The sequence below is a fragment of the Nerophis lumbriciformis genome, linkage group LG18, assembly GCF_033978685.3.
Source record: "Nerophis lumbriciformis linkage group LG18, RoL_Nlum_v2.1, whole genome shotgun sequence".
NCBI classification, from domain to species: Eukaryota; Metazoa; Chordata; class Actinopteri; order Syngnathiformes; family Syngnathidae; genus Nerophis; species Nerophis lumbriciformis.
Genome location: NC_084565.2, coordinates 11,896,892 through 11,923,713, shown reverse-complemented (window position 1 = coordinate 11,923,713; position 26,822 = coordinate 11,896,892). Strand labels below are relative to the sequence as shown.

The 26,822-nt window shown below is 41.3% G+C and overlaps 1 protein-coding gene across 2 annotated transcripts in view; it reads left to right on the top strand.

The window, feature by feature from the left end:
• Positions 1-26,320, top strand: part of erbb3a (erb-b2 receptor tyrosine kinase 3a) — a 95,834-nt gene extending 69,514 nt beyond the window's left edge. For both annotated transcript variants that reach the window (XM_061977637.2, XM_061977636.2), the window contains 6 exons: positions 4,808-4,954; positions 5,040-5,137; positions 17,381-17,575; positions 17,645-17,713; positions 18,101-18,350; positions 25,202-26,320. In XM_061977637.2, the coding sequence (XP_061833621.1) occupies positions 4,808-4,954; positions 5,040-5,137; positions 17,381-17,575; positions 17,645-17,713; positions 18,101-18,350; positions 25,202-25,893 (1,451 nt within the window). In that variant the 3' untranslated portion in view covers positions 25,894-26,320. The remainder of the gene's footprint in view (positions 1-4,807; positions 4,955-5,039; positions 5,138-17,380; positions 17,576-17,644; positions 17,714-18,100; positions 18,351-25,201) is intronic.
• Positions 26,321-26,822: the final 502 nt, after the last annotated feature.

Genomic DNA, 26,822 nt, shown 5'->3' with positions numbered 1-26,822 from the left:
AGGGAGGTGTTTAGGGCACGTCCGACCGGTAGGAGGCCGCGGGGAAGACCCAGGACACGTTGGGAAGACTATGTCTCCCGGCTGGCCTGGGAACGCCTCGGGGTCCCACAGGAAGAGCTGGACGAAGTGGCTGGGGGGAGGGAAGTCTGGGCTTCCCTGCTTAGGCTGCTGCCCCTGCGACCCGACCTCGGATAAGCAGGACAAGATGGATGGATGGATGGAAGGATTAATTAATTGATAAATATGTTCCTACCTTCAAGTCCGTTTGCGTCCTGGGAGAACAAACCTCGCAGTAAGCTGCAAAAACCCCTCCGTTATGACAACATTTTGGCAGCACATACGAGTGGGACACGTTTGGGAAGATTTTGAAATAGTCTCTTTTCATGATTAATAACACGTTAATTACACGTCAACATAAAAAAACGTCAAACGTAACGGCACAGATGAAAATGTTTTCAGCACAAATGAATGGTACTGGTTTAAGGGATATTGTGACAAAGTAGGGTGGGGGCGGGGGTCCAACTTTACACAGGTAAAACACGAGAGTGATACTCATACTTGCCAACCCTCCCGAATTTTCCGGGAGACTCCCGAAATTCAGCACCTCTCCCGAAAACCTCCCGGGACAAATATTCTCCCGAAAATCTCCCGATTTTCAGCCGGAGCTGGAAGCCACGCCCCCTCCAGCTCCATGCGGACCTGAGTGAGGACAGCCTTTTTTCATGACGGGAGGACAACAGGGTGACAAGAACTAAATCATCCAGACTAGAGATAAATTGTATTATTTTGTTTATCTTACCTAAAAATAAATATATTTATTAATTTAAAAAAAAAAAAAAAACTAAATACATTTTTACTATATTTTGCTAAAAACATCAAAATTAATTGTATTTTTTTTGTATTTTTTCATGACTCCTTATTACATTCAGCCATAGAATTATACATTAAAATAAACATATTTGAAATAATTGATTTTAAATTATCATAATAATTCATTTAAAATGACCATATTTAATTGTTAAAATAATTGCTTGTTTATCAACAACTTTAGCATTTTATTTATTACATTTTGAAACTCTCAGAAGCCAAGTTATGTTATATTCCTTAATATTTATTTATGCAAGTTTGAAGTATCAATTATCTAAACACAGTTTTGTTTGCATATTTTCCGGATGTATATATATATATATATATATATATATATATATATATATATGAAATACTTGACTTGGTGAATTCTAGCTGTCAATATACTCCTCCCCTCTTAACCACGCCCCCAACCACGCCCCGCTCCACCCCGTCCACGCCCCGCCCCACCCCTGACCACGCCCCCACCTCCTGAAATCGGAGGTCTCAAGGTTGGCAAGTATGGTGATACTTGACTTGCTTTTTTGCAGAAGATCCTTAGAAACAACAGAGCACTCTGATAAAATAGATAGATCAATATCAGATGTCTACTGTAGAGGACGCTGGTTCTCAGGAATACACAAAATGAGACCTGTTAAAAATTCTGCATGTTTATCTATGTTTTCAGATACTTTATTTTGAAGCATTTCTTGACAGTGTCACTTCCGCTTTCTTCCTGTAGGGTTCATTTCCGCTTCCCTTTTGACGTGTGTTTATGTGCGCTGACTTGTTTCTCTGCTCCGTTTAATCGGTGCTCTAGTCTTTGACGATATAAGTATGTTGATTATTATATAAGACTAATTTAGTTTATTAATAGACATCACTGTGTTTGTGTAACATTTAGTGGTGTTTTATGAGTATTATTGGTGCTGTGTTGTCAGAATGCTACGAGCTAACATCTCCCTGTTAAGGATAGCATTGTTGCTGCTAATGTGGCTAGCTCACATGCCATTGTAGAAATGCAATATATTATGTCTCTAGTATTTTACTTTGAGCATACATTTATATTGTTGTTTAGTTAAATGACATAAATGTTGATGGGTGTTTGCTTCTGATTTACAGATACTAACTAAATAAATGAACCTAAACCAGGGGTCGGCAACCCGCGCGTATGCGGCTCTTTAGCGCCGCCCTCGTGGCTCTCTGGAGCTTTTTCAGAAATGTATGAAAAATGGAAAAAGATGAGGGGGAAAAAAAAATCTATTTTTTGTTTTAATATGGTTTCTGTAGGAGGACAAACATGACACAAACCTCCCTAATTGTTATAAAGCACACTGTTTATATTAAACATGCTTCACTGATTGGAGTATTTGGCAAGCGCCGTTTTGTCCCACTAATTTTGGCGGTCCTTGAACTCACCTTAGTTTGTTTACATGTATAACTTTCTCCGACTTTCGAGGACGTGTTTTATGCCACTTCTGTTTCTGTCTCATTTTGTCCACCAAACTTTTAAGGTTGTGCATGAAAGGTGAGTTTTCTTGATGTTATTGACTTGTTGGAGTGCTAATCAGACATATTTGGTCACTGCATGACTGCAAGCTAATCGATGCTAACATGCTATTTAGGCTAGTTATATGTACATATGGCATCATAATGCCTCATTTGTAGCTATATTTGAGGTCATTTAGTTTCCTTTAAGTCCTCTTAATTCAATTTATATGGCTTTTATTTTTTTGCGGCTCCAGACAGATTTTTTTTTTGGATTTTTGGTCCAATATGGCTCTTTCAACATTTTGGGTTGCCGACCCCTGACCAATATGCACCATTAAAGTTGGAAGAGTCCAAATGATGACTGTGTTCTCTGACCGGAACCCCAACGTGGTCAATATCCGAAAAAACCAGTCGCATAGTTTAATACTCAACAAGACCGATAGGCCAGACTTCTACATTCACTATCGGGTCCGGCAACACCGATGCATCGGCGCATGCGTCGAGCTCATAGAGCAAAACCCTGTGCCGGTGTGCGTACCGCTTTTAGAAAGTCACGTGACCGATCATGCGCTGTTTTGGTCACGTGACCGATACGCGAACTGTGTCGCACTGACGCCTCCTCTGTGCCCTGTGAGCGGGTCTTTTCTACAGCCGGTGAAATAATAACTAAGAAGAGAAATCGTCTAAAATGTAATACGTCGGAAAAACTTTTTTTATTTTTATTTTTTATAAAAATGTGTAAAAAATTTAATTAAAAAAATTCCCAGTCCACAATCATCTACAACACGTTCTCTTAGATTTCCATGTTATGATACATGTTCACATTATTTATTGACTGTATCTAAAAAAGATAAAAATATATTTTTATTTAAATGAAGATATGAAATAATCCTAAATGAAATACAATGACTTGGTTTATATTATTGTATATACTAGGGCAGGGGTCACCAACGCGGTGCCCGCGGTCACCAGGGAGCCCGTAAGGACCAGATGAGTCGCCCGCTGGCCTGTTCTAAAAATAGCTCAAAGAGCAGCACTTACCAGTGAGCTGCCTCTATTTTTTAAATTTTATTTATTTACTAGCAAGCTGGTCTCGCTTTGCTCGACATTTTTAATTCTAAAAGAGACAAAACTCAAATAGAATTTGAAAATCCAAGAAAATATTTTAAAGACTTGGTCTTCACTTGGAATAAGCGGTAGAAAATGGATGGATGGATGGGTCTTCATTTGTTTAAATAAATTCATTTAGTTTTTACTTTGCTTCTTATTACTTTTAGAAATACAATTTTAGAGAAAAAATACAACCTTAAAAATGATTTTAGGATTTTTAAACAAATATACCTTTTTACCTTTTAAATTTCTTCCTCTTCTTTCCTGACAATTTAAATCAATGTTCAAGTAAATTTATTTATTTTTTATTGTAAAGAATAATACATATTTTAGCTTCTGTTTTTTCGACGAAGAATATTTGTGAAACATTTCTTCAAACTTACTATGATTAAAATTCAAAAAAAATATTCTGGCAAATCTAGAAAATCTGGAGAATCAAATTTAAATCTTATTTCAAAGTATTTTGAATTTCTTTTAAAATTTTTGTTCTGGAAAATCTAGAAGAAATACTGATTTGTCTTTGTTAGAAATATAGCTTGGTCCAATTTGTTAAATATTCTAACAAAGTGCAGATTGGATTTTAACCAATTTAAAACATGTCATCAAAATTCTAAAATGTATCTTAATCAGGAAAAATTACTAATGATGTTCCATAAATTCTTTTTTTAAATTTTTTCAAAAAGATTCAAATAAGCTAGTTTTTCTCTTCTTTTTGTCGGTTGAATTTTGAATGATAAAGATAAAATATGTTTCAAAATTTTATTTTAAATTTTTTTCTTGTTTTCTCCTGTTTTAAACCGTTCAATTAAGTGTTTTTTTCATCATTTATTCTCTACAAAAAACCTTCCGTAAAAGGGAAAAAAAATGTACGACGGAATGACAGACAGAAATACCCATTTTTTTATATACATACATTTATTTATTTAGCTATTCTTGTTTAAATCACACTTACGTGTAACTTACAAATGACAATATATTTATTTATTTAAGTGTGTATCAAACTGGTAGCCCTTCGCATTAATCAGTACCCAAGAAGTAGTTTTTGGTTTCAAAAAGGTTGGTGACCCCTGTACTAGGGCATAAAATCAGTGTCAGTTGAGTCGGTCCATAGGTTGCCTGTAGGGATTTTTAATGTCCAGCAGATGTCAGTATTTAGTGACACAGTATCAATACAGTTTTGCAATGTGTCGAAACGCTTCATGACGCCTCATCAACCCATCACTACTATCGGCCTTTTGCTTTATGAAAATGCGGCCCCCAAAGCAATAAAGTTGACTCTCCCTGCAGTAGGCGAACTCCTGCTGTACTTTTTTTTAATCATCTCCACATTTGAACATTAAAAATCCGCTTTCACTTGCAGGCGTGACAATATGGGAGATGATGTCCCACGGTGCGGAGCCCTACTCCACCATGCGCCCGCAGGAAGTTCCTGATCTGCTGGAAAAGGGGGAGCGACTGTCCCAGCCGTCTATTTGCACGATAGATGTCTACATGGTCATGGTCAAATGTGAGTTCTTCTTGGGGGTGGCCTGGACGGACGGACCGGATGTCTCCGGTGCAACAAAGTAAAGGTGATCTCTAACTGCCTGCAGGTTGGATGATTGACGAGAACATCCGTCCCACGTTCAAGGAGCTTGCCAATGAATTTACCAGAATGGCGAGAGACCCTCCTCGCTACCTGGTGATAAAGGTAAGACGCTAAGATTCTGTGTCGATACAGGAGGTCATTTTATTCTATCGTCTTAGGGAACTCGACTATCTAAAGAAAACTTATGGTTGGACAATTTTGATTTCTCACGATCATTAAAATATGTAAAAAACGATTACAGTATTTTTCGAACTATAAGTGGCAGTTTTTTTCATAGTTTGGCCGGGGGTGCGACTTATACTCAGGAGCGACTTATGTGTGAAATTATTAACACATTAGCATAAAATATCAAATAATGTTGGAATCCGCGATTTCTGAACTGAATTGCAAGATGGATCACATCATGGAGAAGCTTGCTGAAAAGGAACAATTTAATATTCAAAGACATGCACCTGGGGATAAGTTGATTGGCAACACTAAATTGGCCCTAGTGTGTGGATGTGAGTGTGAATGTTGTCTGTCTATCTGTGTTGGCCCTGCGATGAGATGGCGACTTGTCCAGGGTGTACCCCGCCTTCCGCCCGATTGTAGCTGAGATAGGCTCCAGCGCCCCCCGCGACCCCAAAGGGAATAAGCGGTAGAAAATGGATGGATGGATTATTGATCTCATTCACGTAAGAGACTAGACGTATAAGATTTCATGGGATTTAGCGATTAGGAGTGACAGATTGTTTGGTAAACGTATAGCATGTTCTATATCAGGGGTGCTCATTACGTCGATCGCGAGCTACCGGTCGATCTCGGAGGGTGTGTCAGTCGATCACCAGCCAGGCATTAGAAAAATAGTCCTAAAAATGAGCGATCATAAATCTTCACTATGACGTCACTTTCGTCACTTGATTGACATTCACTGGCTGCTGCCAGCTCGTTAAAATTACCGACTGGAAGGCGAGAAACACTTTATTTCATCAGACTCTGGCGCCGTACCTGTCGTCAAAACTCCAAAGACCGACTGCACAGTTGCACAGTTGCGCTAACAAAATAAGAGTCTCAGAAAGCTGGCGTGCACAAGCTAACAAGCTACGGAGTTTGCCGACAATGTATTTCTTGTAAAGTGTATACAAAGGAGTACGGAAGCTGGACTAATAAGATGCCAAAAACCAACCACTTTCATGTGGTATTGGACAGAAAGGAGGACTTTTTTTCTCCTCCAATCGAAAATGCAGACGTTATCAGCACCACTGTCTGATTCCAATCAATGCAAGTCATCAGAATCAGGTAATACACCAACTTATATTCTTGTCTTCATGAAATAAAGGAATCTATATGTGTTAAACATGCTTGTATTATCTTTAAACACCTTTAACTTGTTAACAATATTAACTATATGTATTAAACATGCTTGTATTATCATTGAACACCTTTAACTTGTTAACAATATTAACTATATGTGTTAAACATGCTTGTATTATCTTTAAACACCTTTAACTTGTTAACAATATTAACTATATGTGTTAAACATGCTTGTATTATCTTTAAACACCTTTAACTTGTTAACAATATTAACTATATGTGTTAAAAATGCTTGTATTATCTTTAAACACCTTTAACTTGTTAACAATATTAACTATGTGTTAAACATGCTTGTATTATCTTTAAACACCTTTAACTTGTTAACAATATTAACTATATGTGTTAAACATGCTTGTATTATCTTTAAACACCTTTAACTTGTTAACAATATTAACTATATGTGTTAAACATGCTTGCATTATCTTTAAACACCTTTAACTTGTTAACAATATTAACTATATGTGTTAAACATGCTTGTATTATGTTTAAACACCTTTAACTTGTTAACAATATTAACTATATGTGTTAAACATGCTTGTATTATGTTTAAACACCTTTAATTTGTTAACAATATTAACTATATGTGTTAAACATGCTTGTATTATCATTAAACACCTTTAACTTGTTAACAAAAACATATATTTCTTAAATAAGTAAATATAAATTATATATAAGAATGAGGTAGATCCCACGACTTGATCAATTGAAAAGTAGCTCGCCTGCAGAAAAAGTGTGAGCACCCCTGTTTTATATGTTATAGTTATTTGAATGACTCTTACGTTAACATACCAGTTGGTTATTTATGCCTCATATAACGTACACTTATTCAGCCTGTTGTTCACTATTCTTGATTTATTTTAAATTGCCTTTTAAATGTCTATTCTTGCTGTTGGCTTTTATCAAATACATTTCCCCCAAAAATGCGACTTATACTCCAGTGCGACTTATATATGTTGTTTTCCTTCTTTATTATGCATTTTCGGCCGGTGCGACTTATACTCCGAAAAATACAGTAATTCGAAAGCACGTCTACGAGAAGTTTGGGATCTAATCATGGTTGCGACTTTTTATTTGACACAGCGCTAATGTGCCCAATTACCATACTTGCCAACCTTGAGACCTCCGATTTCGGGAGGTGGGGGGCGTGGTCGGGACGGGGGCGTGGTTGAGGGCGGGGGCGTGGTTAAGAGGGGAGGAGTATATTTACAGCTAGAATTCACGAAGTCACGTATTTCATACATATATATATACATATACATACATATATATATATATATATATATATATATATATATATATATATATATATATATATATATATATATATATATATGTATCTACATCCTGAAAGTATGCAAATAAAACTGTGTTTAGATAATTGATACTTCAAACTTGCATAAATAAATATTAAGGAATGTAACATAACTTGGCTTCTGAGAGCTTCAAAATGTAATGAATAAAATGCTGAAGTTGTTGATAAACAAGCAATTTTAATAATTAAATATGGTCATTTTAAATTAATTATTATGATCATTTAAAATTAATGATTTCAAATATGTTTATTTTAATGTATAATTCTATGGCTGGATGTAATAAGGAGTCAGAAAAAATACAAATAAAAATACAATTAATTTTGATGTTTTTAGCAAAATATAGTAAAAATTTTTTTTTTTAAATTTTTTTAAAATTAATACATACATTTATTATTAGGTAAGATAAACATAATAATACAATTTATCTCTAGTCTGGATGATTTAGTTCTTGTCACCCTGTTGTCATAAAGAAAAGGCTGTCCTCACTCAGGTCCGCATGGAGCTGGAGGGGGCGTGGCCTCCAGCTGCGGCTGAAAATCGGGAGATTTTCGGGAGAATATTTGTCCCGGGAGGTTTTCGGGAGAGGCGCTGAATTTAGGGAGTCTCCCGGAAAATTCGGGAGGGTTGGCAAGTATGCCAATTACCAATCGCTAAACTCAACAAAAGAAAGTAAAGCCATATGATTACCGCGTTTATGAACCGCGAACAGAGTCACAAAATATGGCCAATAAAAGGGAATATGCTGTTAAACGTAGAATATCACGGGAATTGACATAATTGTGAGTGAAATGCACATTTTAGGGGGAAAATAATCAGAATCAGAATTGAATTCACAGTGAACAGGAAGTCACTTTGCTTGTTTTAAAGCTGTAGAACTACACTAAACAGTAGTTTTTTTTGTTTGTTTTTTTACTGCTGGCGACAATGATAAATTTAACAAAACTACAACTATCAAATTTTTTAAATGTTCCCTTTGGGTCTCCAATTTATGTCGACAAAAGTGGTCAGCAATTTTTGTAGATTTTAGCGTCACTTTTTTTCAATCAATCAATCAATCAATCAATCAATCAATCAATCAATCAATCAATCAATCAAATATTATTTATATAGCCCTAAATCACGAGTGTCTCAAAGGGCTGCACAAGCCACAACGACATCCTGGGCTCAGATCCCACATCAGGGCAAGAAAAAACTCAACCCAATGGGATAACAATGAGAAACCTTGGAGGGGTATTTCAATCAATCAATCAAAGTTTATTTATTAAGTCCTTAATCACAAGTGTCTCAAAGGGCTGCACAAGCCACAACTCAGATCCCCCATCAGGGCAAGAAAAACTCAACCTAATAGGCACAATGAGAATGTGGAGTGGATCTAGATAATAGTGTGAGAGTCCAGTCCATAGTGGATCTAACATAATAGTGTGAGAGTCCAGTCCATAGTGGATCTAACATAATAGTGTGAGAGTCCAGTCCATAGTGGATCTAACATAATAGTGTGAGAGTCCAGTCCATAGTGGATCTAACATCATAGTGAGAGTCTAGTCCATAGTGGATCTAACATCATAGTGAGAGTCCAGTCCATAGTGGATCTAACATAATAGTGAGAGTCCAGTCCATAGTGAATCTAACATAATAGTGAGAGTCCAATCCATAGTAGATCTAGTTAATAGTGTGAGAGTCCAGTCCATAGTGGATCTAGTTAATAGTGTGAGAGTCCAGTCCATAGTGGATGTAGTTAATAGTTTGAGAGTCCAGTCCATAGTGGATCTAGTTAAAAGTGTGAGGATCCATTCCATAGTGAATCTAGTTAATAGTGTGAGAGTCCAGTCCATAGTGGATCTAGTTAATAGTGTGAGAGTCCAGTCCATAGTGGATCTAGTTAATAGCGTGAGAGTCCATTCCATAGTGGATCTAGTTAATAGTGTGAGAGTCCAGTCCAGTCCATAGTGGATCTAGTTAATAGTGTGAGAGTCCAGTCCATAGGGGATCTAGTTAATAGTGTGAGAGTCCGGTCCATAGTGGATCTAGTTAATAGTGTGAGAGTCTAGTCCATAGTGGATCTAGTTAATAGTGTGAGAGTCCAGTCCATAGTGGATCTAACATAATAGTGTGAGAGTCCAGTCCATAGTGGATTTAACATAATAGTGTGAGAGTCCAGTCCATAGTGGATCTAACATAATAGTGTGAGAGTCCAGTCCATAGTGGATCTAACATAATAGTGTGAGAGTCCAGTCCATAGTGGATCTAGTTAATAGTGTGAGAGTCCAGTCCATAGTGGATCTAGTTAATAGTGTGAGAGTCCATTCCATAGTGGATCTAGTTAATAGTGTGAGAGTCCAGTCCATATTGGATCTAGTTAATAGTGTGAGAGTCCAGTCCATAGTGGATCTAACATAATAGTGTGAGAGTCCAGTCCATAGTGGATCTAGTTAATAGTGTGAGAGTCCAGTCCATAGTGGATGTAGTTAATAGTGTGAGAGTCCAGTCCATAGTGGATCTAGTTAATAGTGTGAGAATCCATTCCATAGTGGATCTAGTTAATAGTGTGAGAGTCCATTCCATAGTGGATCTAGTTAATAGTGTGAGAGTCCAGTCCATATTGGATCTAGTTAATAGTGTGAGAGTCCAGTCCATAGTGGATCTAGTTAAAAGTGGGAGAGTCCAGTCCATAGTGGATCTAGTTAATAGTGGGAGAGTCCAGTCCATAGTGGATCTAGTTAATAGTGTGAGAGTCCATTCCATAGTGGATCTAGTTAATAGTGTGAGAGTCCAGTCCATAGTGGATCTAGTTAATAGTGTGAGAGTCCAGTCCATAGTGGATCTAGTTAAAAGTGGGAGAGTCCAGTCCATAGTGGATCTAGTTAATAGTGGGAGAGTCCAGTCCATAGTGGATCTAGTTAATAGTGTGAGAGTCCATTCCATAGTGGATCTAGTTAATAGTGTGAGAGTCCAGTCCATAGTGGATCTAGTTAATAGTGTGAGAGTCCAGTCCATAGTGGATCTAGTTAATAGTGTGAGAGTCCAGTGCATAGTGGATCTAGTTAATAGTGTGAGAGTCCATTGCATAGTGGATCTAGTTAATAGTGTGAGAGTCCAGTCCATAGTGGATCTAGTTAATAGTGTGAGAGTCCAGTCCATAGTGGATCTAGTTAGTAGTGTGAGAGTCCAGTCCATAGTGGATCTAGTTAATAGTGTGAGAGTCCAGTCCATAGTGGATCTAGTTAATAGTGTGAGAGTCCAGTCCAGTCCATAGTGGATCTAGTTAGTAGTGTGAGAGTCCAGTCCATCATGGATCTGGTTAATAGTGTGAGAGTCCAGTCCATAGTGAATCTAGTTAATAGTGTGAGAGTCCATTCCATAGTGGATCTAGTTAATAGTGTGAGAGTCCAGTCCATAGTGGATCGAGTTAATAGTGTGAGAGTCCAGTCCATAGTGGATCTAGTTAATAGTGTGAGAGTCCATTCCATAGTGGATCTAGTTAATAGTGTGAAAGTCCAGTCCAGTCCATAGTGGATGTAGTTAATAGTGTGAGAGTCCAGTCCATAGTGGATGTAGTTAATAGTGTGAGAGTCCAGTCCATAGTGGATCTAGTTAATAGTGTGAGAGTCCATTCCATAGTGGATCTAGTTAATAGTGTGAGAGTCCAGTCCAGTCCATGGTGGATCTAGTTAATAGTGTGAGAGTCCAGTCCAGTCCATGGTGGATCTAGTTAATAGTGTGAGAGTCCATTCCATAGTGGATCTAGTTAATAGTGTGAGAGTCCAGTCCAGTCCATGGTGGATCTAGTTAATAGTGTGAGAGTCCAGTCCATAGTGGATCTAGTTAATAGTGTGAGAGTCCAGTCCATACTGGATGTAGTTAATAGTGTGAGAGTCCAGTCCATAGTGGATCTAGTTAATAGTGTGAGAGTCCAGTCCATAGTGGATCTAGTTAATAGTGTGAGAGTCCATTCCATAGTGGATCTAGTTAATAGTGTGAGAGTCCAGTCCATATTGGATCTAGTTAATAGTGTGAGAGTCCAGTCCATAGTGGATCTAGTTAATAGTGTGAGAGTCCAGTCCATATTGGATCTAGTTAATAGTGTGAGAGTCCAGTCCATAGTGGATTTAGTTAATAGTGTGAGAGTCCAGTCCATAGTGGATCTAACATAATAGTGTGAGAGTCCAGTCCATAGTGAATCTAGTTAATAGTGTGAGAGTCCAGTCCATAGTGGATGTAGTTAATAGTGTGAGAGTCCAGTCCATAGTGGATCTAGTTAATAGTGTGAGAGTCCAGTCCATAGTGGATCTAGTTAATAGTGTGAGAGTCCAGTCCATAGTGGATCTAGTTAATAGTGTGAGAGTCCATTCCATAGTGGATCTAGTTAATAGTGTGAGAGTCCATTGCATAGTGGATCTAGTTAATAGTGTGAGAGTCCAGTCCATAGTGGATCTAGTTAATAGTGTGAGAGTCCAGTCCATAGTGGATCTTGTTAAAAGTGTGAGAGTCCATTCCCTAGTGGATCTAATTAATAGTGTGAGAGTCCAGTCCATAGTGGATCTAGTTAATAGTGTGAGAGTCCATTCCATAGTGGATCTAGTTAATAGTGTGAGAGTCCAGTCCAGTCCATGGTGGATCTAGTTAATAGTGTGAGAGTCCAGTCCAGTCCATGGTGGATCTAGTTAATAGTGTGAGAGTCCAGTCCATAGTGGATCTAGTTAATAGTGTGAGAGTCCAGTCCATACTGGATGTAGTTAATAGTGTGAGAGTCCAGTCCATAGTGGATCTAGTTAATAGTGTGAGAGTCCAGTCCATAGTGGATCTAGTTAATAGTGTGAGAGTCCATTCCATAGTGGATCTAGTTAATAGTGTGAGAGTCCAGTCCATATTGGATCTAGTTAATAGTGTGAGAGTCCAGTCCATAGTGGATCTAGTTAATAGTGTGAGAGTCCAGTCCATATTGGATCTAGTTAATAGTGTGAGAGTCCAGTCCATAGTGGATTTAGTTAATATTGTGAGAGTCCAGTCCATAGTGGATCTAACATAATAGTGTGAGAGTCCAGTCCATAGTGAATCTAGTTAATAGTGTGAGAGTCCAGTCCATAGTGGATGTAGTTAATAGTGTGAGAGTCCAGTCCATAGTGGATCTAGTTAATAGTGTGAGAGTCCAGTCCATAGTGGATCTAGTTAATAGTGTGAGAGTCCAGTCCATAGTGGATCTAGTTAATAGTGTGAGAGTCCAGTCCATAGTGGATCTAGTTAATAGTGTGAGAGTCCAGTCCATAGTGGATCTAGTTAATAGTGTGAGAGTCCAGTCCATAGTGGATCTAGTTAATAGTGTGAGAGTCCAGTCCATAGTGGATCTAGTTAATAGTGTGAGAGTCCATTCCATAGTGGATCTAGTTAATAGTGTGAGAGTCCAGTCCATAGTGGATCTAGTTAATAGTGTGAGAGTCCAGTCCATAGTGGATCTAGTTAAAAGTGTGAGAGTCCATTCCCTAGTGGATCTAATTAATAGTGTGAGAGTCCAGTCCATAGTGGATCTAGTTAATAGTGTGAGAGTCCATTCCATAGTGAATCTAGTTAATAGTGTGAGAGTCCAGTCCAGTCCATAGTGGATCTAGTTAGTAGTGTGAGAGTCCAGTCCATCATGGAACTGGTTAATAGTGTGAGAGTCCAGTCCATAGTGAATCTAGTTAATAGTGTGAGAGTCCATTCCATAGTGGATCTAGTTAATAGTGTGAGAGTCCAGTCCATAGTGGATCGAGTTAATAGTGTGAGAGTCCAGTCCATAGTGGATCTAGTTAATAGTGTGAGAGTCCAGTCCATAGTGGATCTAGTTAATAGTGTGAGAGTCCAGTCCATAGTGGATCTAGTTAATAGTGTGAGAGTCCAGTCCATAGTGGATCTAGTTAATAGTGTGAGAGTCCAGTCCATGGTGGATCTAGTTAATAGTGTGAGAGTCCATTCCATAGTGGATCTAGTTAATAGTGTGAGAGTCCATTCCATAGTGGATCTAGTTAAAAGTGTGAGAGTCCAGTCCAGTCCATGGTGGATCTAGTTAATAGTGTGAGAGTCCAGTCCATAGTGGATCTAGTTAATAGTGTGAGAGTCCAGTCCAGTCCATGGTGGATCTAGTTAATAGTGTGAGAGTCCAGTCCATAGTGGATCTAGTTAATAGTGTGACAGTCCATTGCATAGTGGATCTAGTTAATAGTGTGAGAGTCCAGTCCATAGTGGATCTAGTTAATAGTGTGAGAGTCCAGTCCATAGTGGATCTAGTTAATAGTGTGAGAGTCCAGTCCATAGTGGATCTAGTTAAAAGTGTGAGAGTCCATTCCCTAGTGGATCTAGTTAATAGTGTGAGAGTCCAGTCCATAGTGGTCCTAGTTAATAGTGTGAGAGTCCATTCCATAGTGGATCTAGTTAATAGTGTGAGAGTCCAGTCCAGTCCATAGTGGATCTAGTTAGTAGTGTGAGAGTCCAGTCCATCATGGATCTGGTTAATAGTGTGAGAGTCCAGTCCATAGTGAATCTAGTTAATAGTGTGAGAGTCCATTCCATAGTGGATCTAGTTAATAGTGTGAGAGTCCAGTCCATAGTGGATCGAGTTAATAGTGTGAGAGTCCAGTCCATAGTGGATCTAGTTAATAGTGTGAGAGTCCAGTCCATAGTGGATCTAGTTAATAGTGTGAGAGTCCAGTCCATAGTGGATCTAGTTAATAGTGTGAGAGTCTAGTCCATAGTGGATCTAGTTAATAGTGTGAGAGTCCATTCCATAGTGGATCTAGTTAATAGTGTGAGAGTCCAGTCCATAGTGGATCTAGTTAATAGTGTGAGAGTCCATTCCATAGTGGATCTAGTTAATAGTGTGAGAGTCCAGTCCATAGTTGATCTAGTTAATAGTGTGAGAGTCCAGTCCAGTCCATGGTGGATCTAGTTAATAGTGTGAGAGTCTAGTCCATAGTGGATCTAGTTAATAGTGTGAGAGTCCAGTCCAGTCCATGGTGGATCTAGTTAATAGTGTGAGAGTCCATTCCATAGTGGATCTAGTTAATAGTGTGAGAGTCCAGTCCAGTCCATAGTGGACCTAGTTAATAGTGTGAGAGTCCAGTCCATCATGGATCTAGTTAATAGTGTGAGAGTCCATTCCATAGTGGATCTAGTTAATAGTGTGAGAGTCCAGTCCAGTCCATGGTGGATCTAGTTAATAGTGTGAGAGTCCAGTCCATAGTGGATCTAGTTAGTAGTGTGAGAGTCCATTCCATAGTGGATCTAGTTAATAGTGTGAGAGTCCAGTCCAGTCCATAGTGGGTCTAGTTAATAGTGTGAGAGTCCAGTCCATCATGGATATAGTTAATAGTGTGAGAGTCCATTCCATAGTGGATCTAGTTAATAGTGTGAGAGTCCATTCCATAGTGGATCTAGTTAATAGTTTGAGAGTCCAGTCCAGTCCATGGTGGATCTAGTTAATAGTGTGAGAGTCCAGTCCATAGTGGATCTAGTTAATAGTGTGAGAGTCCAGTCCAGTCCATGGTGGATCTAGTTAATAGTGTGAGAGTCCAGTCCATAGTGGATCTAGTTAATAGTGTGAGAGTCCATTCCATAGTGGATCTAGTTAATAGTGTGAGAGTCCATTGCATAGTGGATCTAGTTAATAGTGTGAGAGTCCAGTCCATAGTGGATCTAGTTAATAGTGTGAGAGTCCAGTCCATAGTGGATCTAGTTAAAAGTGTGAGAGTCCATTCCCTAGTGGATCTAGTTAATAGTGTGAGAGTCCAATCCATAGTGGATCTAGTTAATAGTGTGAGAGTCCAGTCCAGTCCATAGTGGATCTAGTTAGTCGTGTGAGAGTCCAGTCCATCATGGATCTGGTTAATAGTGTGAGAGTCCAGTCCATAGTGAATCTAGTTAATAGCGTGAGAGTCCATTCCATAGTGGATCTAGTTAATAGTGTGAGAGTCCAGTCCATAGTGGATCTAGTTAATAGTGTGAGAGTCCAGTCCATAGTGGATCTAGTTAATAGTGTGAGAGTCTAGTCCATAGTGGATCTAGTTAATAGTGTGAGAGTCCATTCCATAGTGGATCTAGTTAATAGTGTGAGAGTCCAGTCCATAGTGGATCTAGTTAATAGTGTGAGAGTCCATTCCATAGTGGATCTAGTTAATAGTGTGAGAGTCCAGTCCATAGTGGATCTAATTAATAGTGTGAGAGTCCAGTCCAGTCCATGGTGGATCTAGTTAATAGTGTGAGAGTCCAGTCCATAGTGGATCTAGTTAATAGTGTGAGAGTCCAGTCCAGTCCATGGTGGATCTAGTTAATAGTGTGAGAGTCCATTCCATAGTGGATCTAGTTAATAGTGTGAGAGTCCAGTCCAGTCCATAGTGGATCTAGTTAATAGTGTGAGAGTCCAGTCCATCATGGATCTAGTTAATAGTGTGAGAGTCCATTCCATAGTGGATGTAGTTAATAGTGTGAGAGTCCAGTCCAGTCCATGGTGGATCTAGTTAATAGTGTGAGAGTCCAGTTCATAGTGGATCTAGTTAGTAGTGTGAGAGTCCATTCCATAGTGGATCTAGTTAATAGTGTGAGAGTCCAGTCCAGTCCATAGTGGGTCTAGTTAGTAGTGTGAGAGTCCAGTCCATCATGGATCTGGTTAATAGTGTGAGAGTCCAGTCCATAGTAAATCTAGTTAATAGTGTGAGAATCCATTCCATAGTGGATCTAGTTAATAGTGTGAGAGTACAGTCCAGTCCATAGTGGATCTAGTTAGTAGTGTGAGAGTCCAGTCCATCATGGATCTGGTTAATAGTGTGAGAGTCCAGTCCAGTCCATGGTGGATCTGGTTAATAGTGTGAGAGTCCAGTCCTTAGTCGATCTAGTTAATAGTGTGAGAGTCCAGTCCATCATGGATCTAGTTTATAGTAGTAGGGACGGCGTGGCGCAGTGGGAGAGTGGCCGTGCGCAACCCGAGGGTCCCTGGTTCAATCCCCACCTAGTACCAACCTCGTCATGTCCGTTGTGTCCTGAGCAAGACACTTCACCCTTGCTCCTGATGGGTGCTGGTAGCGCCTTGCATGGCAGCTCCCTCCATCAGTGTGTGAATGTGTGTGTGAATGGGTAAATGTGGAAGTAGTGTCAAAGCGCTTTGAGTACCTTGAAGGTAGAAAAGCGCTATACAAGTACAACCCATAGTGTGAGAGTCCAGTCCATAGTGGGGCAAGCCGGAGATCGTCTTGGGTGGAGACAGGTCAGCAGCACAGAGACGTCCTCAACTGATGCACAGATGAGTGGTCCATCCTGGGTCCCGACTTTGAACAGCTAGCGATCATCTGTGGTCACCTAATCTGTACCCCCCCCTCTCCACGAAGAAGAGGGGGGAAGAGTAGAAAAGAGACGGCAGATCAACTGGTCTAAAATGGGAGTCTATTTAAAGGCTAGAGTATACAAATTAGTTTTAGGATGGGACTTAAATGCTTCTACTGAGGTAGCATTACCGGGATTTTAGTGATAACAAGAGGACAGTGGACCAGGGACATTATGAGATAAGCGGGTTGTCAACACTGGGAACTTAAAGTAGTCCGTACAAGCTGTACACTGACTACTCTTAAGTATATCCAAGTTTATTTTCCATACTATCATCCCTTGGGAAGTTCTTGGTGAGATACTCCAAGTGGTATTAATGGCTCACATGTTTTAGGAGGATCGCAGCGAGCAGGACGCGCCTCCTGATGAGCTAGCTCACCGGAGTGCAGACCTGGATGACCTGGAGGATCTGGACTTTGAGCTGGAGGACCAGGGGGAGGAAGTAGAAATGGAAGGCCTCCACCCACCCTCGCACTACCTGTTTCACTCCAGGAGCCTCAATGGCCTCTCCAGGCTGGATTCCCACAGAGTAAGTCATCTTCTTGTTAAAGATATTCTCGTGTCACTTCCTGTCGGTGACGCAGTCGTGTGTGTTCAGGTGGTGCTGAGTTCCCCGGTCGCTGCTGGTTATCTGCCGATGACAGCGGGCGTCGACAACCCCGGACAGGTATGTACATTTGTCACATTATTAGGTACACCCGCAAAAATACAACAAGATCCAGTGCAAGGACTACGGGTGTGAGTTAGCAATGTTAGTTCGTGTTGTTGTGTAGCTAGTTTAGCCTTCTAATGTGACACAATAGCATCACCGTCTACCGGCAAAATTAAGAATGATCTTCCTAAAAACTACTTCCAATTGGATCAATGCCGACTGTGTTTGGCAATGGACCAGTTAATATTATAGTCCGGTTCATGATCGATTATGTAGCCCGGAGCATAGCTAACTGTATTAGCCGGCTTGGGCCTCTATTCAAGGATTCGACGCAGCAGTTCAGGATAAGTATTAACATGATAAAGAATAGAAAAGCATTGGCGTTCATTGACTTTCTTCTAGGCCCCGTGGCAATCACGCTCTCGACTCAACTCCGCTCGGACCGTGTCGGAGGGTTTCGAGGGGTGTGGCTTGGAGATGATCGAGGACTTGAGTCAGACCGGAAGCCCCAAGCGGGGACGCCACCGGGAGGACAGCGCCTATGTGTCCCAGAGGGACAGCCTGTCCGGCGGACCATCTCAGACGCCATCTCCAGATGTGTACGAGGAGGACCTAAACGGTTATGTGCTGCCTGGAGACAGTCCGGAGAGAGGTGAGAGCATAATTGATATCCATTGTAGGCATAGCAGAAGTGGGGAGGAGCATTTCGCGCACCTTGATGGACAGTGGTATTTTTCTTGGGGTGGAAGGATGAACACTAGCGTGTCTTCCAAAGCACAACCTGTAGAGGGCGCCACAAATGTCATTTCTGGTGACAAAATGTGGACACATCAGGCCTGATCTACTAAACGTGTGCGTATATTAAACTGGCAAAGAGGATCGAGTCGCTCCTCTTAAACGAGCAAAATAGAGAGCGCAATCCATTTAACGTGACTCTCTTCATGTGTCCATCCATCCATCCATCTTCTTCCGCTTATCCGAGGTCGGGTCGCGGGGGCAGCAGCCTAAGCAGGGAAGCCCAGACTTCCCTCTCCCCAGCCACTTCGTCCAGCTCTTCCCGGGGGATCCCGAGGCGTTCCCAGGCCAGCCGGGAGACATAGTCTTCCCAACGTGTCCTGGGTCTTCCTCGTGGCCTCCTACCGGTCGGACATGCCCTAAACACCTCCTTAGGGAGGCGCTCGGGTGGCATCCTGACCAGATGCCCGAACCACCTCATCTGGCTCCTCTCAATGTGGAGGAGCAGCGGCTTTACTTTGAGCTCCCCCCGGATGACAGAGCTTCTCACCTTATCTCTAAGGGAGAGCCCCGCCACCCGGCGGAGGAAACTCATTTGGGCCGCTTGTACCCGTGATCTTGTCCTTTCGGTCATAACCCAAAGCTCATGACCATAGGTGAGGATGGGAACGTAGATCGACCGGTAAATTGAGAGCTTTGCCTTCCGGCTCAGCTCCTTCTTCACCACAACGGATCGATACAGCGTCCGCATTACTGAAGACGCCGCACCGATCCGCCTGTCGATCTCACGATCCACTCTTCCCTCACTCGTGAACAAGACTCCGAGGTACTTGAACTCCTCCACTTGGGGCAAGATCTCCTCCCCAACCCGGAGATGGCACTCCACCCTTTTCCGGGCGAGAACCATGGACTCGGACTTGGAGGTGCTGATTCTCATCCCAGTCGCTTCACACTCAGCTGCGAACCGATCCAGTGAGAGCTGAAGATCCTGGCCAGATGAAGCCATCAGGACCAAATCATCTGCAAAAAGCAGAGACCTAATCCTGCAGCCACCAAACCGGATCCCCTCAACGCCTTGACTGCGCCTAGAAATTCTGTCCATAAAAGTTATGAACAGAATCGGTGACAAAGGGCAGCCTTGGCGGAGTCCAACCCTCACCGGAAACGTGTCCGACTTACTGCCAGCAATGCGAACCAAGCTCTGACACTGATCATACAGGGAGCGGACCGCCACAATCAGACAGTCCGAAACCCCATACTCTCTGAGCACTCCCCACAGGACTTCCCGAGGGACACGGTCGAATGCCTTCTCCAAGTCCACAAAGCACATGTAGACTGGTTGGGCAAACTCCCATGCACCCTCAAGGACCCTGCCGAGAGTATAGAGCTGGTCCACAGTTCCACGACCAGGACGAAAACCACACTGTTCCTCCTGAATCCGAGGTTCGACTATCCGGCGTAGCCTCCTCTCCAGTACACCTGAATAGACCTTACCGGGAAGGCTGAGGAGTGTGATCCCACGATAGTTAGAACACACCCTCCGGTTCCCCTTTTTAAAGAGAGGAACCACCACCCCGGTCTGCCAATCCAGAGGTACTTCCCCCGATGTCCACGCGATGCTGCAGAGTCTTGTCAACCAAGACAGCCCTACAGCATCCAGAGCCTTAAGGAACTCCGGGCGGATCTCATCCACCCCCGGGGCCTTGCCACCGAGGAGCTTTTTAACTACCTCAGCAACCTCAGCCCCAGAAATAGGAGAGCCCACCACAGATTCCCCAGGCACTGCTTCCTCATAGGAAGACGTGTTGGTGGGATTGAGGAGGTCTTCGAAGTATTCCCTCCCCCGATCCACAACTTCCGCAGTCGAGGTCAGCAGAACACCATCCGCACCATACACGGTGTTGGTAGTGCACTGCTTCCCCTTCCTGAGGCGGCGGATGGTGGTCCAGAATCGCTTCGAAGCCGTCCGGAAGTCGTTTTCCATGGCTTCCCCGAACTCCTCCCATGTCCGAGTTTTTGCCTCCGCGACCGCTGAAGCCGCACACCGCTTGGCCTGTCAGTACCTGTCCGCTGCCTCAGGAGTCCCATGAGCCAAAAGAACCCGATAGGACTCCTTCTTCAGCTTGACGGCATCCCTCACCGCCGGTGTCCACCAACGGGTTCTAGGATTACCGCCACGACAGGCACCAACTACCTTGCGGCCACAGCTCCAATCATCCGCCTCGACAATAGAGGTGCGGAACATGGTCCACTCGGACTCAATGTCCAGCACCTCCCTCGTGACATGTTCAAAGTTCTTCCGGAGGTGGGAATTGAAACTCTCTCTGACAGGAGACTCTGCCAGACGTTCCCAGCAAACCCTCACAATGCGTTTGGGCCTGCCAGGTCTGTCCGGCATCCTCCCCCACCATCGCAGCCAACTCACCACCAGGTGGTGATCGGTAGAAAGCTCCGCCCCTCTCTTCACCCGAGTGTCCAAAACATGAGGCCGCAAATCCGATGACACAACTACAAAGTCGATCATAGAACTGCGGCCTAGGGTGTCCTGGTGCCAAGTGCACATATGGACACCCTTATGCTTGAACATGGTGTTCGTTATGGACAATCCGTGACGGGCACAAAAGTCCAATAACAAAACACCACTTGGGTTCAGATCCGGGCGGCCATTCTTCCCAATCACGCCTCTCCAGGTTTCACTGTCGTTGCCAATATGAGCGTTGAAGTCCCCCAGTAGAACGGGGGCATCACCCGGGGTAGCACTCTCAAGTACTCCCTCGAGTGAATCCAAAAAGGGTGGGTACTCTGAGCTTCTGTTTGGCGCGTAAGCGCAAACAACAGTCAGGACCCGTCCCCCCACCCGAAGGCGGAGGGAAGCTACCCTCTCGTCCACCGGGTTGAACTCCAACATGCAGGCTCTGAGCCGGGGGGCAACAAGAATTGCCACCCCAGCCCGTCGCCTCTCACTGCTGGCAACGCCAGAGTGGAAGAGAGTCCAGCCCCTCTCGAGAGAACTGGTTCCAGAGCCCTTGCTGTGCGTCGAGGTGAGTCCGACTATATCCAACCGGAACTTCTCTACCTCGCGCACTAGCTCAGGCTCCTTCCCCCCCAGCGAGGTGACGTTCCACGTCCCAAGAGCTAGCTTCTGTAGCCGAGGATCGGACCGCCAAGTGCCCTGCCTTCGGCTACCGCCCAGCTCACATTGCACCCGACCTCTATGGCCCCTGCTATGGGTGGTGAGCCCATTGGAGGGGGGACCCACGTTGCCTCTTCGGGCTGTGCCCGGCCGGGCCCCATGGGGACAGGCCCGGCCACCAGGCGCTCGCCATCGTGCCCCAACTCCGGGCCTGGCTCCGGAGGGGGGCCCCGGTGACCCGCGTCCGGGCGAGGGAAATCTGAGTCTCGGTTCTTGCATTTCTTGCATACACTCTTCATGTGTATGCAGAGTATATGCTGCTTATTAGAAGGCCACAATTGTATATGTAAGAGGAGGAGATGCACAAATAATCATTTAGCCTCTGCAATGTGATTTATCGAGGCCGAAACTGTTCTGCAGCCAATGATTTGCGTCATCTGAAATGTTCATGAAAACTAGCACAAATTATATATATAAATTATATATACGTATGTATAAATATATGTATATATATATAAATATATATATATATTTATTTATATATATATATATATATATATATATACATATATATATATATATATATATATATATGTATATATATATATATGTATATATATATATACGTATATATATATATATATATATATATATATATATATATATATATATATATATATATATATATATACGTATATATATATATATATATATACATATATATATATATATACGTATATATATATATATATATATATATATATATATATATATATACGTATATATATATATATATATATATATATATATATATATATATATATATATATATATATATATATATATGTATATATATATATATATATATATATATATATGTATATATTTATATATATATATATATATATATATATATACATATATATATGTATATATATATATATATATATATATATATATATATATATATATATATGTGTATATATATATTTATACATATCTACATACATACTGTATATATATATATATACATTAGGGCTGCAACAACTAATCGATTAAAATCGATTATAAAAATAGTTGGCGATTAATTTAGTCATCGATTCGTTGGACCTATGCTATGCGCATGCGCAGAGGCTACGTTTAAAAAAAAAAAATGTTTTAACCTTATTCATACCTGCCAACTACTCCGGTTTTCCCGTAATTAGTACGGTTTTCATCAACCTATTCCGGGTTACGGTTGCAGTGATAAAAAATACGGTTTTTCATTAATTAAAAAAAAATTTTTTTTTTTAAGTTTTATTCACGAAATCGCGTAACAACAATGACAATCGACACTGCTTCCCGTAACTTCCTATCGAGCCATTCCGAATGCCATGCGCGAGGCTATTTATAGCACCGCTGCCAAGCACGAGGCCATTGTTTCCAAACGAGCGAACGATCATGGAATCAGCCGGAGAAAAATCGCATACGAGTCTTAAACCGAAAAGAAAACTGCAGTCTACCAACCGAGCTATACCGGGGCGGTATAGCTCGGTTGGTAGAGTGGCCGTGCCAGCAACTTGAGGGTTGCAGGTTCGATCCCCGCTTCTGCCATCCTAGTCACTGCCGTTGTGTCCTTGGGCAAGACACTTTACCCACCTGCTCCCAGTGCCACCCACACTGGTTTAAATGTAACTTAGATATTGGGTTTCACTATGTAAAGCGCTTTGAGTCACTAGAGAAAAAGCGCTATATAAATATGATTCACTTCACACTTCAGTTCACACAGTCATTCCGTGAAGAATATTCAAAAGCCTATCCGGGAATAATTATCCGCTCCAAAAAGGGTGAAAACTACGCGAATTGCACCTTGTGCAGACAAGATTTTTCGATCGGACACGGAGGAATTAGCGATGTAAAAGACCACGTTGGGACAAAAAAACACAAGTCTAATGCCGTTGCTAGCGATACAAGTGGAAAACTTTCAACGTTTTTCGTCTCCCAAACAGATTCTTTGGATGTGATAAAGGCCGAAGTTTTATTTACGGAGGCAATAATTGAGCAAACAAAAAGGTAATGACACCAATGTTATCTATTGGAATTGTTTAGTACTGTTATACTGTTAAAAGTGTTTATACTATTTATGCTTTCAAGTCCAAGTTGAAGAAATCTTGTTAAATGTTGACAGCATAACTACCAAAATACAGAAGTATGTCCTTAATATTTTTGCAGTGCTATTTCTGTTGAAAAGTTAAAATGATTACATTAGAGATGTGATGTGCCACTTTTCAAGTGTCTGATGGCTTAAATTAATTTTCATTAATTTTTCATATTTGGAATTCTTTTGAAAGGCTTACAAAAAAACTACATTTGAATTGTAATTCCATGCTATTGACAGGACTATTAATTTTAATGAAGTTAGCTTACAATGTTTACAGTATGATAATTGTGATAGAAATGTGAATTTTAGGCACAGAATATTTTTTTACAATTGAACAAGGCAGTAGATTATACAAGCTTGGACAGAAAGTTAATAATGACACCAATTTTTTTTGAATGGAATTGTTTAGTACTGTTTTACCATTTGTTTACTGTAAAAAGTGTTTATACTTTCAATTAACAAATTGAAGTCTTGTGAAAGGTTGACAGGATAACTGGCATTAACTGTCAAAATAATTTCAAACTATTGAAGTTAGCTTACAGAATAAACATGTCAATCAACCCATATGATTTTTGCTGTAATATTTTTGTTTTGAAACGTCACTGTGACTGATAGAAACGTGATGGTTTTAGCAACATTTTAACCTGTCTGAATGCTAATAATCATTTTGCGTCGGGGGGCGAAGGAACCCCCCACCAGGACTTTGTCCTGGACCTACCGGGGCCTGCGGCCCTTGGACCCTGGCTACTAGGTTTTTCTGATTTCAAAAGTTGGCAGGTATGCTTATTTATAAACTGCAACATTTACAAACAGCTGAGAAACAATAATCTAAATAATAAGGGTGTAACGGTACGTGTATTTTTATCGAACCGTCTCGGTACGGGGGTTTCGGTTCGGTTCGGTTCGGAGGTGTACCGAACGAGTTTCCACACGGACATATTAAGTAGCGTACTGCACGTTGTGTAAACAATACTCAAAATGCCGGACATCTGAGGCATTTATGAAACTCCGCCTTGACAGCTCCGCAAAAGAGGACATGTCCGGTGAAAAGAGGACGTATGGTCTAGGAGTTTCTTAAATGCCTCAAATGTCCGGCATTTTGAGTTAGGGTTGCGTGTATTTTCAATGTACGTTCAGGGTTAAGAAGGGGTTGAAAACAAAACAAATTGTGCGTGCAGCAGCATTGGTGAGGGAGGGGCAGAGACAGACAGAGAGAGAGAGAGAGTTATGATAAACGCGCATGCGTCGCCAGGCTCTGCTTTTTATCCATAGATTTATCACATTTAGCTTTTTATTATCTATAGCAGGGGTGTCAAAAGTGTGCATTTTTGTAACATTTTCCTTGTTTTTTTTGGCAAGTTGAAAGAACATGGCGCCAGTATGCACACCATGTTTAGTACCTGTTATTTGGATCTTGGTAGATCAGGCCCAATGTTCATAAGTTTTGACCACGTACTGTATCTTACTGGACTCACTTCCCTCTCATTCATCCCAGAAACCCTGCTGTGCCCGTCGGGAGTCATCAACGGCAGGACGGGCAAGGCGCCCTCGCCGGGGCTCCTGGACAACCTGCATGACGAGGAGTACGAGTACATGAACAAGCAGACGAGAATCAACAAGCCCCTCAAAGACAACTGCCAGCGGCCGAAGCGGGACAAGAAGCGAACGTCCTCCGTGTCGTCGCAGGTGACGGCGTGCACGGGCGACGCGCCGCCGACCCTCAGGAACCACGACTCCAAGCAGCTGGGATGTCAGGAGGTTCAATATGAATACATGGATATCAGGAAGGATGAAGGCCCTCCGGCACATGAACCTCCACCTCCTCCTGCGGAAGCAGGAGTGGTCGAGGAGGAGGAGGAGGAGTATGTGGAGGACAGTGACTATCACTACACTAACAGACAGCCCAAACTGCGCCAAGCTCTTCTGGAAAACAAGGAGCTGAAGATCCAGGACAGGGACGAGTACGAGGACATGGACTGCTTGGGCGCCGCCAACCCGGGAGAGGCGGCGGTGTACCAGAACATGCAAATAGCAGAGAGAGGCCCCCAACAATTAGGGTGCGGGCCTTACGTAAAAGTGCGAGCTAGAGTGGCGGTGGTGGATCCCGTGAGTGCAGACAGATCCTTCGACAATCTGGACTACTGGCACAGCAGGATGCTCCTCAAGACCAAAGCAATGCCCACATGAAGAAGACTCATCCCTTCCCTCGCATTTTTTTATTCATGAAGGACTTATAGCTAAAGCTCAAATGTAGCCCAGGGCTGTGTTTTAATTCCACGCACCGACGGCTCGTTCACGCTCGCTACGTTCACATGCGCCACATTGCAACAACCCGGTCTCTTTCATTGTCACACCAGTATGTGAAGACCATGTTTACATGCAGTATTTTTCTATATTTTTTATACACGTATAGTATTTTTTTTTTTGTCCATTGCTTGTGTGCGTCTCAAACACTAGATGGCGCATACGAAAACAAAGGCAGCTTGTCACAAATCGGTAATGACCCGAATAATTGACGCTTCAATATGCTAGATCAGGGGTGTCCAGACTTTTTGACCAGGGGCATGCATTGGGCTAAGAAAATTTGGCCAGGGGCCGAAAGCCGACTGTGTGTGTGTGTGTATGTATGTATATATATATATATATATATATATATATATATATATATATATATATATATATATATATATATATATATATACACGTATATAAACACACACACATATTTATACATATATACACACACACGTGTGTATGTATGTATATATGTATATATATGTATGTGCATATGCGTATGTGTGTGTGTATATATATATATATATACATATATATATATATATATATATATATATATATATATATATATATGTGTATATATATACATATACATATATATATGTATGTATATATATATAAATATATATATTAATGTATAAATAATATATATATATATATATATATATACACACATATATATATATATGTATGTATGTATATATATATATATATATATATATATATATATATATATATATATATATATATAATGTATGTATGTGTGTGTGTGTGTGTGTGTGTGTGTGTGTGTGTATATATATGTATGTATGTATATATAT